General features: G+C 33.8%; 1 protein-coding gene across 1 annotated transcript in view; it reads right to left on the bottom strand.

The window, feature by feature from the left end:
* Nucleotides 1-15,374, bottom strand: part of actn3b (actinin alpha 3b) — a 76,592-nt gene that overhangs the window by 18,984 nt on the left and 42,234 nt on the right. Inside the window, exons 2-7 of the mRNA XM_039769206.1 lie at nucleotides 10,418-10,532; nucleotides 8,697-8,816; nucleotides 7,585-7,671; nucleotides 6,588-6,675; nucleotides 4,893-4,971; nucleotides 705-786 (exon numbers count right to left, since the gene is read on the bottom strand). Of these exons, the coding sequence (XP_039625140.1) occupies nucleotides 705-786; nucleotides 4,893-4,971; nucleotides 6,588-6,675; nucleotides 7,585-7,671; nucleotides 8,697-8,816; nucleotides 10,418-10,532 (571 nt within the window). The remainder of the gene's footprint in view (nucleotides 1-704; nucleotides 787-4,892; nucleotides 4,972-6,587; nucleotides 6,676-7,584; nucleotides 7,672-8,696; nucleotides 8,817-10,417; nucleotides 10,533-15,374) is intronic.

Here is a 15,374-nt window from a genome sequence, read left to right as displayed (position 1 = left end):
ACAAGGGTAAGACATTTAGCTGTTGTTCAATCAAAGATGAGAATGGGGAAGACATGAGATCTATGTGATGTTGATTGTAGTAGGATTGTTGGTGCTATACATAGTGGTTTTAGCATTTCAGAAAAAACTATCCTTAAGCATTAAGCATTAACCTAAACTGGATCCACGAATATTAGAGTGTTTCCTGGTTACTAAAAGCCTAATCAAGACTAACAGTACTATATTTTTATTTACCATTTTTCATTTTCTTGAGATGGCAACTAAAAATCCAATCTATCAGTATTTCTCATATTGTCTTGTGTACCAAGGTTTTATTTGTTTAAAAATACAGTGGTCACTTTCTCTGAGGAGGTCAATGTCTTATCAAATCAAGTTGAACAGAATCTGTTTATTCTGCTTATCAACTGGATACATACTTTTATTAAATTCTCTTTTGTGAATATGTAATAAAAGCCTAAAGTAATATTTCATCATTCATAATTCAAAAGAAAAGATATGCTAATAATCATCTATGCTTATAGGGTCAGGGTATAGTAATGACAGATCATAAGAGAAGCACTTCTGCACAATTCACTTATTCCTTAAAAAATTACTTTTTTATCTAAAACACAAAATTTAAGGAGGTGTGATAACATACAGTAAAATATTATTTTGTGGTAAATACAATTTGATACTAGCTAAGGGCTTAAAGACTCCTGTCTTACCTTCGGCATCCAGCATCTTAGGGATGTCCAAGAACTTCTCAGCGACGTCAAAAGCAGTGTTCAGGTTACCAATTGGGTCATCCTTTAGGAAAAACCAAGATGCATAATTTATAAATATATGATGAAAGTTGGTCAAAGTAGTCATAAAGAGAATCTTTACTTTCTTCTTTACACAAATACTTTCATTTACTACATTAGTTAATCCATTTATTTCTTTAGTATAAGGAAAAATATAATGCTGGATTTTAACTATATTGAAGTGACTGATAAGAATCTGTGTGGTGTAAGGGTTACTACCACCTTACAACTTTAGGGATCTGGATTTAGTTCTTGAGTTGATGACTATCTGTATGTAGCCTGCATAATTTTCCCACATTCAGGAGCATTTTACCCTGGTAGTATAGTTCAATAACATATCCAAAAAATGTATGTATTATCAAACTTAATTTGTATATTTGAAAGTTAAATAAGTATTAATATTTTTAGAATCACTTCTTGAAGCTACATTTTAAGTATGATAAACTAAAAACTGTATGGCAGTGTTTAAAAAGTAATACAGAAACTATTGTTTCAGTCTGGGACCTTTCATTTTTCAGTGGGCTACAATAGCATTAGGTTTTAGTTGAAGCCAGAGTTCTTAGTCAGAAGCCAACTATTACTGCCTGGAACGTATTATTTAAACTTTATTTCAGTCCACTTCTTTGTTAAGATTTACAACCTTACCAGCATATTTTACATTCAAATACTTAAGTTCAGTGTAATTTCTTCTTCTGTTTTTGCTGAATAATTGAGAGATGCAAATAAGAAAAAAGCTAATTTAGTCCAATTTTACATGAATCAATAGAGGTGTAAAGGATCTGTTTAAAAAAAATTTAAGAAGAAAAAGACACTGAAAAACTGTAAACATATGTCTTATAAATAGTGCGTTTCAGTAAAAGCCAGCATTTGGCTTTCGATTTAGAAAATGACTGAAACCAAAACCTGTAGCTACTGTGATGCTCCAGGAGTTGAGTTTGACAACCCTATTTTAAAAGGGTATCTTCTTATTTGTCCACTTGCATAAGAGGTTACAACTCTTGTGTAACATTCAAAGGTCATGTTTTAATTTTTTTTCCAAAAAGCAGCAAGTTACTATTTTTATATATTGATATATCCTTCTTAAATATATTACAGAATTACTAATGAGCCAACTACTCTCAGTTCTCAGTACCTTGTTCATTGTGTGCATTCCCTACACACGAGGTCTAAGGGCATTACAACACAGTAGGCAGCTTAAATAGTGTACAGCAAATAGGAAAGTCCAATTTGGAAGTGACGCTTCAGTAGGTGGTAGTAACAGACGCCAGTTAGTAAAGGCAGAAGTATTTAAAGAATCAAAATAAAAAGGCAGTTTCATTTATCCACAAACTAGAGACATTAACAATAAGCAGGCAGGAACAGGTGAACAGGTTCATTATTACCAAATCAAAATTTAATAATATGCATATAAAAAATAAATAAAAAATGATTAAACAAAGAAATCAAAAACAGCCAGGGCAGGGCAAAAAATGATCAACATCTAAGCACTTAACTGTGGATTCCACCTGCTTAAACTGACATGACCACTGGAACCAACCACTACCTCCAATCACAGGATACTTTCATAATCAGAAGTTCCTTACATGTTAATTCAAAGGAAGCAAGAATGAACAATTAATGCATGAAAAGTGTGAAAGCTGAGGTGAGAGATTAAGTCAAAGGAACTACTGGACACCACTTCCAAAAAGTCTGTAAACAGTTGTGGATTAGTGGAACAAGTACATCCTGTAAATCTAGAAATTTTACCTCAATCAATATATGTTTTTTCTATTTTTTTAAAGGACACTTGTTTACAGTATTGTGCTTCCTGCATCATACCCTCTGCTCACTATGTATATCTAACCTTCTTCATTGTCCTACTTTTGCCTGTACTGCATTCTCAGATTTGTATTTTAAAGTTCAGCCAGATTAACTTAGATCTTACTCCTACACATTTATTGTGTACCTTTAGCAGCCTGTCCTACTGATATCTGTATCAGGGATGTGCAGAAAGAGGTGGTTATACTACCTGAAGCCCCTTCTTCTTTGTCCTAACTAGCCCAAGTGTCTTTTTTTGCTTGAAGAAAAAATTAATCTGCTTTAATATTTAGTATGGATTTGCCACCAGGATGTAATTGGTCTCAAGTGTTTGTATCTTGTTAGTTTTAAAAAGTGTTCACAAAGCAGAGATACTCTACAAAGACTACAATACACAGAGATGCCCAGATTTTTTCTAAAGGACTTTACAAACATAACAGAAACCAGGGTGTTAAATTGAGCACTTTCTGTTTAAGTACAATTATTTTCGTTTTATCTATTCTTTGTTTGCAACCAATGAACTAGCTACATTATTATCTGCATAAATACTTGTCTGCCTAGATTTAGTCCAAAACCCAGTGGGACCTATTTTTCTCTCTGTCTCTCTTATATGTGTGTAACATATATACTGTATGTATACCTAGCTGTTCACAATGAATGAGCTAACATGTGCTGATGGGCTGTTGTCATTTGTTAAGCTGTGTAGGTAGACTGCTGTTCTAGATTATCCTACTCTATCCTATATTACAGTGGCTCTCAAACTCAGTTTTGGGGACCATACATGGCTACAGGTTTCTGTTCCAACCAGTTTCATAATCAGTGAATTATCTTACCTCTCACTGATCATACCTCTAAATATTTAACTAGTTGGACTTTATTTTTTCTCTTATTCTGCATTCAAAAGTTTGATCAGTGTGATTTTTGCATTTATAAGATATTTAGTAATAACTTTATTTTTTCAATAGTTTTAATTGCTTAATTTTATTTTCTTGGTTGGCTATTAACTTGTCATTTTATGTGTTGTTTGCTCCTTTAATTATATCTTAATGGCAATTAACAACAAGCTTAGCAGACACCGAGGCAAACAACACTGAATGCCGATAGGCTAAAACTATTTCAGCATCCGTCCCACTAACATGCTCATTAGTTAATGATAAAATACATCACCAGAACACATCCGAGATCGCAATCCTGGTAGAAAATTGGTGTAACTATGCCATGTAATGAAACTGTAAAGAAGAGACTCAAAACATGACAGAATGTAATTCCTTCAAAAAGCAGTGTAAGTCTTTGCATGTAGTCAGCTTACTGTACATTACCCTCATATTTTCCAGGGCTGAACATATTTGTTACCTCATTCTGATGCAAAATGAGGTTTACTCACAAAAACAGCAGTTGGGGATGCATCACAGCACATCAGCATGCTTTCTTTATTGAACTGTTAGAAATCGATCAATAACAAGTATAAAGTTCAAAGTAAGCAGTGTTCTTTTCCCCCCTCCTTTCCACATACAGTGTTCTTCTTTGCCAGCAAAAAACAGAACCATGCTTTTGTTTTTTGATTCAAACTTCCATGTAAAGTAATGATAAACTAATGTTGGTGACAAAAATGTGATCCTGTTTCAATTTGCAATTAAGAACTCTTAGCTCTCCATTAGGCAGCTACAGTAAGGTACAATATTAAAGAGTCCTTAATTCTGATTACAGAATTTAACAAAGGAAACCTATTCTAATTAATCATGCTATAAATGTATGATTTACATCATAATGTCAAAGTCAAAAGTCTATAATGGCCTAAAGATATTTCCATACTAAAATGGGTTAAACAAGAGGTACTGTTTCATTTTACAGTAATGAAACAATTACGGGAATTTCATCTTAAAACATAGTTGCCATTTCTCTTAGTATACATTAAGAAGCTACACTATGGTACAATGAAATAGTAGGGTTCTTGTTTCAGATTATTTTATTTAATAAAACAGAAACTAATTGAGTTATTCCATCTTGGAGCAAATGATGTACAGTATATCAAGCCCTTAAATTAACATTTCAAAAAAGATGTAAATATATTTACACTTCAATCATAGATACCAATATAATGAGAAGAGTAATCAACACATTACTGACTTGTTTCAAATCAGTAGTTAAATACTTTAAAAATGTGTTCTTTTAGTTAAACATTTTTAAAGCATTAGTTGTTGACTATGGTATATATGATTGCGAGGAAAGTGTGGAAAACTGCTACCTCAAGAGTAAAATCAAAAACAAATAGAAAAGAGGTTAGGATTTCAGAAGAGGATCCAAAAAATGCACCTTTCTCAGTTTGGAGTAGTCTATGAGATCAGGCCTGTGTCTGTGAATGAGAGCACACAGTGCCAATCCATCTTTCCAGCTGACAGGAGCAATAACCAAGGGTAGGGTGACAGGGAAAGAGAAAAGGAGAGGGAGAGAGAGACAGAGAGAGAGAGAGAGAAGCAACATTTTAGAACACTCATGAGCAGGCATTCAGACCTACTGGACAGCTGCAACTGAAAATAAGGAAGAAGAAAATAGAAGAGATGAAAATGGTTAAGATTAACCCAGAGCTGGGAAGTTGAGTTCTAATTAGTTACACACATTCAAAATAATTTGGGAAATACCAGAAATTTGCACAAGCAGGAAATCTAGCTTTAAACTTTCACCCATCTGGGGAATATGAAGGCAATTCTGTAAACTATAAAATCTGTTTCATAGTGAACATGTCTGTCAACCAATCTACTTTGGACCTCCAGTATTAAGACAAAACATAATCTTGATCAGAAAGTAGGTGAATAAAACAATAATGAAGTGTACTAGACAGAATCCTATGTAAAGAATTTTCAGATGCCAGACATGAGTAATTTGCAAAGCTAAAACCAAGTTTAACATCATCAGTAATATGACTTAATTAGAACTGATCAACAGAAGACCCTCACTAGTTTGGTTTTAAAGAATTTTACAAGGCAACCATCTGATTCCCTAATCAATACAAGTAATTTTCTTAAGATTTTCTATTTTCTGAATGTACAATTACTATTTTTCATTTGACTCCAAAGCAAAACAGATTGTATTTGTCTGGTCTCTGCAGGTTGATGCCTTTATTAGAGATTTTTAATCCTAGCATGAATCCACTTTATAAAGCTGATTGGGCCTTTTGTTTAAAGTTAGCACAAAAACTAGTACAAAGAGTCAAGGGCTGTTACATATGCATTAAAGGTGGATGTGAAATTATTAGACAGACAGCAAGAGGACACGGCAGCTTTGACGAAGAAGCTATGGTCAGTGCATGAATCTAACAACAAAAGGAATAGGAAGAGCCAGGAAGCTTGTGACTTAGTTGAGGCAGAATCCGTGTTAGAATATAAATTAACCAAAAACCATATATAAATGGGGTGCTGGAAACAGGAATATAGGCAATGACTGAGTAGTAAACATCAGCGATTCACTTGTTTAAATTTTCTCTAATCAAGACCGATCAACCTCAGGTTATTATAGAATAATTTTGGCTAGCTGACTTCAGGTAAGAAGGTGTAGTTTAGAATAAAACACAATCATTTTTTTCTAATAAGTGGAAAATACACAATAATTTGTGTAATATTTTAATAACAACTACAATCTTGCTAGCAGGATTAATTAAAGAAAATAATTAAAATGAAGCATTGGTAACTTGTTATTTTATTCTAAGTTTCTTAAAGGAAACTTTTCTATTATCACACTTTTTTTTTGCTGGGTCTGCTTACTTATCATCAATAATATCCATGCATAAACTGCTGGGTCAGAATGAGGACAAGTTTAACGTGTAGGAGTGCTACTTCCTATTTACAATTTAATTCGACCTTGTGTTTTCAGTTTAGTTATATTTTTTGTTGTTTACGTTGCTCTGAACTTCTGGTGGGTAAAATCTAGCCTGAGGTTGAAGGTTAGGAGTGTGAAATAACAGATAGAGAAAAAAAATGAAATGATGTCCCAGTAGAGATTACAGCAGCACACCTGATGTGGAAGTTTTGCACATTGACATTTCTGTAGGGGGCAGTCTTCCTCTGGCACCACAAGAGTAAGCCTTCCTTTGCCGAAGTTTCTGAAAAGATCAAATTAATTAATTAAGTGCCTTGTTTTTGCAACTTATAATTTAGAAAATTACTTTTTCTGCATTTGATACCATTAGTTATAACATCTAACATAATTATTGTGTAATGGCTTTCAGAAATAAGAAAGAAAGTATATACAGTATTCACATTTTACTCAATACTGCATGTAAATACAACATCTAACTTCATGTGTAGAAGCCAGCCTTTAAACTGCCTTCTTTTTCTAAAATATTTATGCTCATCCTCTTCTTGACATGCTTTATATATTAAACCACCTTTGTAAGAGGATGGGGAATACAGAAAAGCCCATCATGGCCACAAAAATGCATTTCTCAGGAAAAAGTTGAACAGTTGTCACACACAAGCAAAGAGTCTAGGTTTGGGAGCTATAAATGAGCATTTGTGAAAATTCTGTGCTTTGCCCGTGGTCTCATTCTCCATGATTATTGGATGGGGGTTGGTGGTGGTTACAGATACTTTTAATTCTGGAATGATTTATCCAGCTTACAAAGAGCCAGCAATATATACCTTCTGTTATGAAAGCAGGAGAAATTATTGGAGACCCAATAAATGTAGACTGATAAGTTAGTTCAACACCATGTGGTTGTTATTTTGTGTGGGTTTTACTTGCTTTTAAATAAATACACTACAACCTAGAACCATTTCCTTCTAGTATTTCAGGTGGCTATTGATCATCCTAGTGTCTGAAAATATATATTTAACATATTGTGTTCCAAAAAGTAGGATGTGTAATTGAGTACAAAAAAAAAAAAAATTAACTAGTATGTAACTAGTATGGAACTAGTTAAATGCCTTTGACATTTCTGAAAATACAGGTACTTGTCATGGAATTATGATTATTGATCCCTTTCCTGTAGAATTGTGCTGCTATCACTTACCTTCCACTGAAATATCCTGGATGGCAAATCTCAGAATAATTGTCCAGATCATACCCAATGTCATCTTTGTATTGCCATCAACAATTTCTGTATGAAAAACAAGAGAAAAGAAATATGCATATTCCATTGAAGAAGTAAGCAATGCTTCTAGTAAAACTATACAGTATAGAATATGACTGATCTAAAATGCAAAATACAATCCTGAAAAAGAGTGCAAAACAATAAATGTTTTTTGTTCATAATTTGCAGAGTAGAAAATTACAAAATTACATTTTAAATGTCATTACTAATTGTTTATTAAGTTCCAGTCTCAAATATGAAATGATTTAGATAGTGACTATGAAAGGAAAGAGTGTAAAAGATTCAACGATTTTCAGGTAAGACAACAAAAGTATATTTTTTGTTTTAATTATAATCTAAATGTGTATACATATGTTCCACATACATCAAATTATAATTCACTGATATCAAAGCAATTTAGAAAAAACAGCACTACACAGCAGTCACCCAGAACATTGGATTGGATTAAGCCTGAAAATGCTATGCTTAAAAATCCTGCTTGAATAATACCCATTGCCTGATAGTGACAATCATAGTCCTGAGGGGTAACGACTTAAATCATATAAACTGTAAATGCCAAAGTATAGTTTATTATTGTGTATTTTATACATGGAAAGAGTTCTGAAAGGTATTTAAGAAACTAATGTATAATAATACAGTGTGGTATAGTAGTTAAGGCCTTGAACTTTAAACCAGAAGGCTGCTAGCTCAACCCTCACTTCTGACCTGACTCACTGTGTGATGCACTTAATCTGTCTTTGCTAAAATTGTAAGAATAGAACAAACAGTTTAGATTAAAATATATTGTAGTCTGTTAAACTCCCCATTTTGATTTCTAAAGCCTCAGCCGGCCTGCCCTGCCCTCTGGTGGTAAGTAGTAAGACACATGTATGGCTACAGTGAAAATTGTAAAGACTACCTGCATATTCTGGAAAAGGAGGCAACAGTTTGAATCACTGCAGTTTTGAAAACTGGACATCAAGCCTTACTTGACTGCATAACTACTTTATTCATGAGGCTAACAAGGATGCAGAACCAAATGGCTTAATTACCTTCAGCACCAATAGAGACCAGTTTGACTCCCTTGCTGCAGATAAAATCCAGAGCCTTGTTGACATTGGCGATCTTGTGAAAACGCATTTTTCCTTTGTCAGGTTTAGGCAGTCTCTCACCTGCATAACACAAGGAGAATACATGACATGAAAGACTGTTACTTTTTTCTTCTCTTCAAAAAGAATGGAGACAGCACTACCTATTCATTATTTTCTGAATTAGATTTCTGTGATTCAGGGTTATCAGAAGCTAAAGATTATGAACAGAAGCCTCATTTGAATACCTGTCTACCACAAGGCAGTCATTATTAATGAATTATTAATACTAATACTAATACTAATTACTAATTATTAAAATAGAGTTAATAATAGACCTAACTTAAAAGCTTTTGGAATATAGAGGAAAACTACAAACACCGGAGTAAAAGCAAAGGCAAAATGTGTAAACTAGGCAGACACAGTAACTGGACTGAGATTGAAGTTAAAGTTCCAGTAGCTGCAAGGCAGAAGAGCCTCTAGAATCTTGGCTGCACCACCCACTAACAATCAGAAGAACAAGGTATAAATCAGTTACTATAAATAGTAATAATCCTGATTAATAAAAGGAATGCAGGAAGATTTTTAAAAACCACCATTATGGCCATCATAATTCAAATTAATTTATCTACAGTACTTAATTCTGTGAAAGCTTACTCAAAGGAGTTAATGCTCAGACTGTACTAGACAAACATATCCTCACTAACCACTCTTCTCCAGCTTCTTACCGCAAAGCGAAGGAAAACTAGCTATGCAAATGGAAAACCTTTATGTGGCACATAGATAGTGCAGTTGTCTAGAGTCAACACTGGGACTCAAGAGACATATAGCACCTCTGTCTCCAAATGCATTACTTCTTGAGAGACATGACAAACATCAGACACTAGTAAGATATATATATATATATATATATATATATATATATATATATATATATATATATATATATATATATATGGCCTATCCACTTAATTGCTATTTTAAACAACAATTATTTTCCACATCTGAAAGTGCAATGTCACTACACAAAGTAAAAAAAACACAATTCTATGTATAGATGTGAGTATGTCGAGTGAATATCAGCCATAAAAATAATCTACATACAAAAACCTCAAATTCCTAAGTCACTTGTTCTCTTTGGAAATTTACCCTGACATATTTATCCCTAGTCTGAAAATATTTGACACCAGTAATCCATCACTATTCTTTATCATCCTTGTACTTTTTTCTGTACTCTTTTTCACTATCACAACAATCCTTAGGAACAGTAATGTTGTGATTTGCATAAGATAATACCATGTGATAGAGCCAACTGTGAAAGATGTCCCATAAAATAAAAATATTACAGTGATATTATATCGGATACAGATGAAGCTCCCAAAGAGACAGATACAAAATAAATGTTTCAGATAAGGAGAGATAAAATGTGGTGCCCTCCTACCACATTATCTGTAGAGCCACATTCACAACATCCACTTTAAGCTCTCTATGTGAAATACTGTGCCCAGTTACAGTATGTGTATAAAAATGTACTCTATTTCAACTTCACATCAAGTTTGCCAGCACCCCAATAGTTACCAAACATAATTTCCCCTATGTGTACCGAGTAACAAAGATACCAAGGTGCAGCTCCACACACAAGCCAATGCCACAGAACAGTGGAAGTATCTGCCAGTGACTCTTACCTGAAATGACTTCAAGCAGAAGCATCAACTTCAGCCCATTTCTGAAATCCTCTTCAATGTTCTCAATCTGAGTACCAGCCTTACGCAGGTGAGAGTTACACCAGGCTGTAAAAGTCTAGGAAGTACGAAGAAAGCAAGGTGAGCAAAGCAAAGATCCCATTAAAAACATAAGAACATGCACTGTTCATTATGATTGCTTAGCTTTAGATCTGTAACTCTGTGTTTCTTATCAAGTACATCTTCCTGGCTACTTATACTGGACTAGCAACTTTTCATACAGTTGGGAAACCATGTTAAGTACTTATGAAATGGCTGAAACTTGAAACACAAAAATGATGTGCACTTGCTAAATCATTAGCATGCCTTCTTAGTTCAAACAAAGTTTGGTCAACTCTTGTTAAACTGTTAACTGTTTCTGTTTTCATTAACATAGCACTAATTCATTTTTGAGCATTTTCCTTTAACATTTTGGTTTTATCAAAGTCAGTGGTCTTCTTGAGTATATGATTAATGTAACACTGAACCTGATGTTAATTGTTACTCGTTTATTTTGTTTATAAAACTTCATTCAGGCAATCAACCTTTACAAAATTAGGTTTGTCACCAAGTAATGCCTTATAAATAAAAGCATTTGGATGCTCTACTTCTTTTGCTGCAAAATGTTTAGCAACGTTTTTTTAGCTGCATATATGATAATGTCAGCTTTGGGGTTTTATTATCCTGTTTCCATCATTACTGGCAAACCTGGATTAAAATAAGTGGGTTTGAAAATAGTTATTTAGGTGTATATATTCACTCTACCACATTGTCAAATGAGACGTGTAGCCCCAATTTTATGACAAGTTCAAAAAGATCTGCTTTAAACTGGTTGTTTGGTCACATCCTCTTGCAAATAATCTTTATTAATCATATACCAGTGCCTATAATCAAATGATTGCTAGGTGATTGAAGGTGAGAATGTGTTTTTACACATATGACACAGTAATGACTTCTGTAGAAAAATGCAGCTTAATGTGTCCAAAACACCGTAAAATGGCATATAAACCCTGAGCACTTTTGATAACGCTGTATATTTAAGAGAAGCTAGTGTTAAACCTTAGAAGGGTTTAGCATTTACATTGTGGCATTCTTCCAGGCTCTTTTCAGCTGCAGATATCCATCCATATTACTTTTATTACTGTCTGACAAAATGATATTTTTTAATTTTGATTTGTAATTTTTTAATGCAAACATGTGTTTTCTAAAAGCTTAAAAATGGCAATTCTAGAAACAACTGTCTGACAGAAACACAACGGAAGGTTGAGAGTTTGCTCCAATAAAAAAAAAAAACTGCAAAATTACAGAAATGATGCTGGGAAACCTAAAAATCACACAAAAATTAAAACAGAAAATGGCCACAAACTATGTCATAATTAGTCGTTTGGTCAAAGGACAATTCTTGGTTGTAGCTTGTCTACACTATTATTCTAAGTCAACATTTTCTTGTTTCTGTACTTAACATGCATATTTAAAATTATGTGAAGTAATTTTAAGAAAAAAATAGATTCATACCTATTTTGCCATTACTGTATTTTGTTTTTTAAACTGCAAGTAATTTACAGATTCAGGTATAAGCAACAATAAATATGTGGCTACTGTTCTCATTACATGCCTTCATATCACTTTATTGGAAATAATCTTCTCCCTTTAAAAATAATTTAGACAAAGGTGTGTACAGGTGCATCACATCCTCCATGGAACCGAAGTGTATTTTGTAGGTGCCTACGTTATGGACTCCTTTAGAATTCCCATTCTGAAATCAGAAACTATGAAATAAGAAGCCTAATTAAGTAGCAAGTACATCAGAGCTTACAAAACCTCTGATGCAAATATTGGCTACAATGAAAACCTGTCCGCACTGCAGTCCTTTGAGAAATGACCTAAGTGCCCACATGCCTCTGGGTTGGATTTAAGTTACAGCCTGGTCACTCAATGTTTTACTACCTGAGCTGTATAAATTAAATAGTTTTCATGTGTATAAAGACTGATTGAGACAACAGTGATAGCTTCCATAACAAGTCATTGATAATTCAAATTTCCAGGGAATCTGCACTTTATCATTGCATGGACTTTCTTCATGTTCTCCATTTTCCTCTTTCATCCCAAAGACGTGTGTTAGGTTGATTGGCCACTACAAACTGGACAACTTTGAGGAAGCATGAGCTGCAAAAGGGTAGTGTCCTGTCCAGGATTGACTCCTTCCTCACACCCAATTCTGTCAAGACTCAGGGCTTCCAGCACCACAAAATCTAATTAAGCAAATGAGTGGATCGATTAATTTTCAGCTTTTATTCCTGTTTTGGTGAATCTAAGTACATTGCAGATGGAACTAATCTCCTATTTATTTTTACATCATAATAATGACACACAAATCTTTATTAATTTATAGGAAATGCAGAAAAGCACTATGCTTAGAAAACAAGCAGAAAATAATTATCATTCACTCTTTCATACATTTAAGTATGTGACCAGGGCTTCAGGTGTACTTGAATATCTGTAATAATAATATTAGAAAAAATATTATCCTGCCTGATGTGATGTAGTTATAGCCCTTTATTGCAATTTAAAAAATCCCCAACGTCTTTACAATGGATTGAATTATTGGTTCTCCCCAGAGGAATGACTTTTTAATTTGTCACATAAAACCTTTATACATGCCTGGCAATTCCCAAATTAGTGGGTTGTTAATACAAATTATGTGTGTTAAGATAGTGTATAGCATTTAATCAACAATATTGTGGTAAATTAGAGTTTAATTTTTAGGGTTTCACATTTTTGGAAGTTTTTGTGCTTGAGAAATTATTTCAATATGTTGAAAACTATTGGGAAATTCAGCCTGTTGAACTGACTGCAACACATAACTCCATGACAAATGCAGCTTGATATCACCAGAAGTGAGTCACCAGTGCTGTAATAAACACACTGCTCTACTAAGCTTGCTTTCAGGGGGAAAAGGAAAGATGAAGAGGGGGATGGGGATGCCAGGAATGCTCCTGCCTATGAAATTTGATGTGGAGTGCAAGGAGAGACAAGAGCACAGGTGTTCCTCCTTCAAATCAACTCTCTTGCCTTGCATGACCAAATTTAGACAAGGTCTTGGGTTGGGGCAGGGGGGCAAGGAGGCTAAATCTGGCCATGCAAAGGCTGTGGGACACCAGAGAGGGGACAGCTGACAGAGCAGGATTCCTAAGCGAACAGGCATATCAAACACAGCACTACTGTGAGCTTGCTTTCAATGCCGTCATTACTTTATGCAAACAATAACTTTGAAAGACAAGAAGAGGAAGTGGATTGTAGTATTGTATCCTTCTTTTTTTATATGAGTTTATGCAAAGCTGGAATACTGAGAAAAAGTTGACTTCAGCCCCTGGCCTGCAGCCAAGTACTTTGCAAAGGATATTTGCAGCACCGGGACTTTATGTTGAGAATTAATACAATATGACCAAAAACATCATAAAAAAATAATAGCTAACTAAAACATAATACAATTTTTACATATGAGGAAACCTATAAAACTGAAAAAAATTAACAATAAAATAATGCAAGGAAATATTTATTAATGAAATGTAACACATCCTAGCTTTGTCAATTTCCTTTTGCATCCCAGAAATATGTAGGCTAGGTTAAATAGCTGTTCAAAATTATAACTGGAAAAATTAAAGTTGTAGTATGGAAGATTACTGTCCTATCCTAACTTAGTCCCTCTTTTGTGATTGTCATTGAAATTGTCATTGACAATTTCCATTTCCCTGTGTCCATGTTCAAAAACTGTATAGATAATGCATACAAATATTATATGTAAAAATAAGCCTTTACTAAAACACTATAACAAATACAATAAGTAGCAGTTTAGAAGTGGGGCTTTAATGGCTTACTAAAAAAAATATATTGGTAACTTATTGCTGTACTGTATAATATAAAGCCCTTTTAAGAATGTGTTATGCAACAGTTTACTGACAAATAGATGCATATTGGTAGTTTTTAAATGTGGTCATTTGGACTTTGCATATATCTTAAGACCAAATAAAGCATTTTTAAAATTCTAGATCACTCCTTCTCTAAAATATACCTATAAATTCTTATTTTTTATATTATGATAGTTCAATTAATTTTTAATAAACTTTCTCAAAGCATTTGCCAGCAACTTTCTTTTTCTCCTTTGACTAATTGAAGTCAATTAGTCTCTGCCTTAGTTAACTCTTGTTTCATTGAATGTCTTAATTAGAAGCTGGCATTCTACTTTTAGTGCACTATGTCTGATTTTAGATGCCTTGCTCGCACTCTGCAGTGATAATAGCTGCTAAAAGTGTGAATTTTTACTTACAATAAGTTCAGAAAGATGACATCTTACTCTCTTCATACTCTTTTTTTTTTAAATTTATTTGGTCGTCAAGATGCTGATACTATCAATTCATTGATTTTCCTTGTTGGCGCAAGTAGGACAGAATACAAGGGAGGGACTAGGCCTGAACTAGATGCCAGGATACATTAAGGTTTACTTAACAGGATGCCAATTCAGAATTTCAACCAACTTAACCTGTTGTTGATACTGTGACCCCTTAAATACCCGTTTTCTTTAAATTTATAAACATCTGTCAAATAATAATGAAATTCAAATTAGAAGGAAACCAACAGGTGACATTCTAAAATGGTGTAATCTGTACACTCTTGTTTTCATATATTTATATAAGTGCTTACTTATATAAAAATGTATTATTAGGTTAACTGGTGATTTCAAATTGGTCCTGTACAAGTGTCAGTGTATTTGTGTGTGTGTGAATGGAGACCTTTGATGGACTGGCACCCAAACCACCAAACCAGAACTTGTTTCAGCCCTGTGGCCAATATTGTTAGGATAAGCCATCATCCCCCTGTTGACCATGAATTGGTATAAACAGATTTGAGAATGTGTCAGTTT

This window comes from Polypterus senegalus, chromosome 11 (genome assembly GCF_016835505.1).
Source record: "Polypterus senegalus isolate Bchr_013 chromosome 11, ASM1683550v1, whole genome shotgun sequence".
In the NCBI taxonomy this organism is placed as follows: Eukaryota; Metazoa; Chordata; class Cladistia; order Polypteriformes; family Polypteridae; genus Polypterus; species Polypterus senegalus.
Note: the sequence above shows the minus strand (reverse complement) of the source record. Positions and strands in the feature narration are given on the sequence as shown.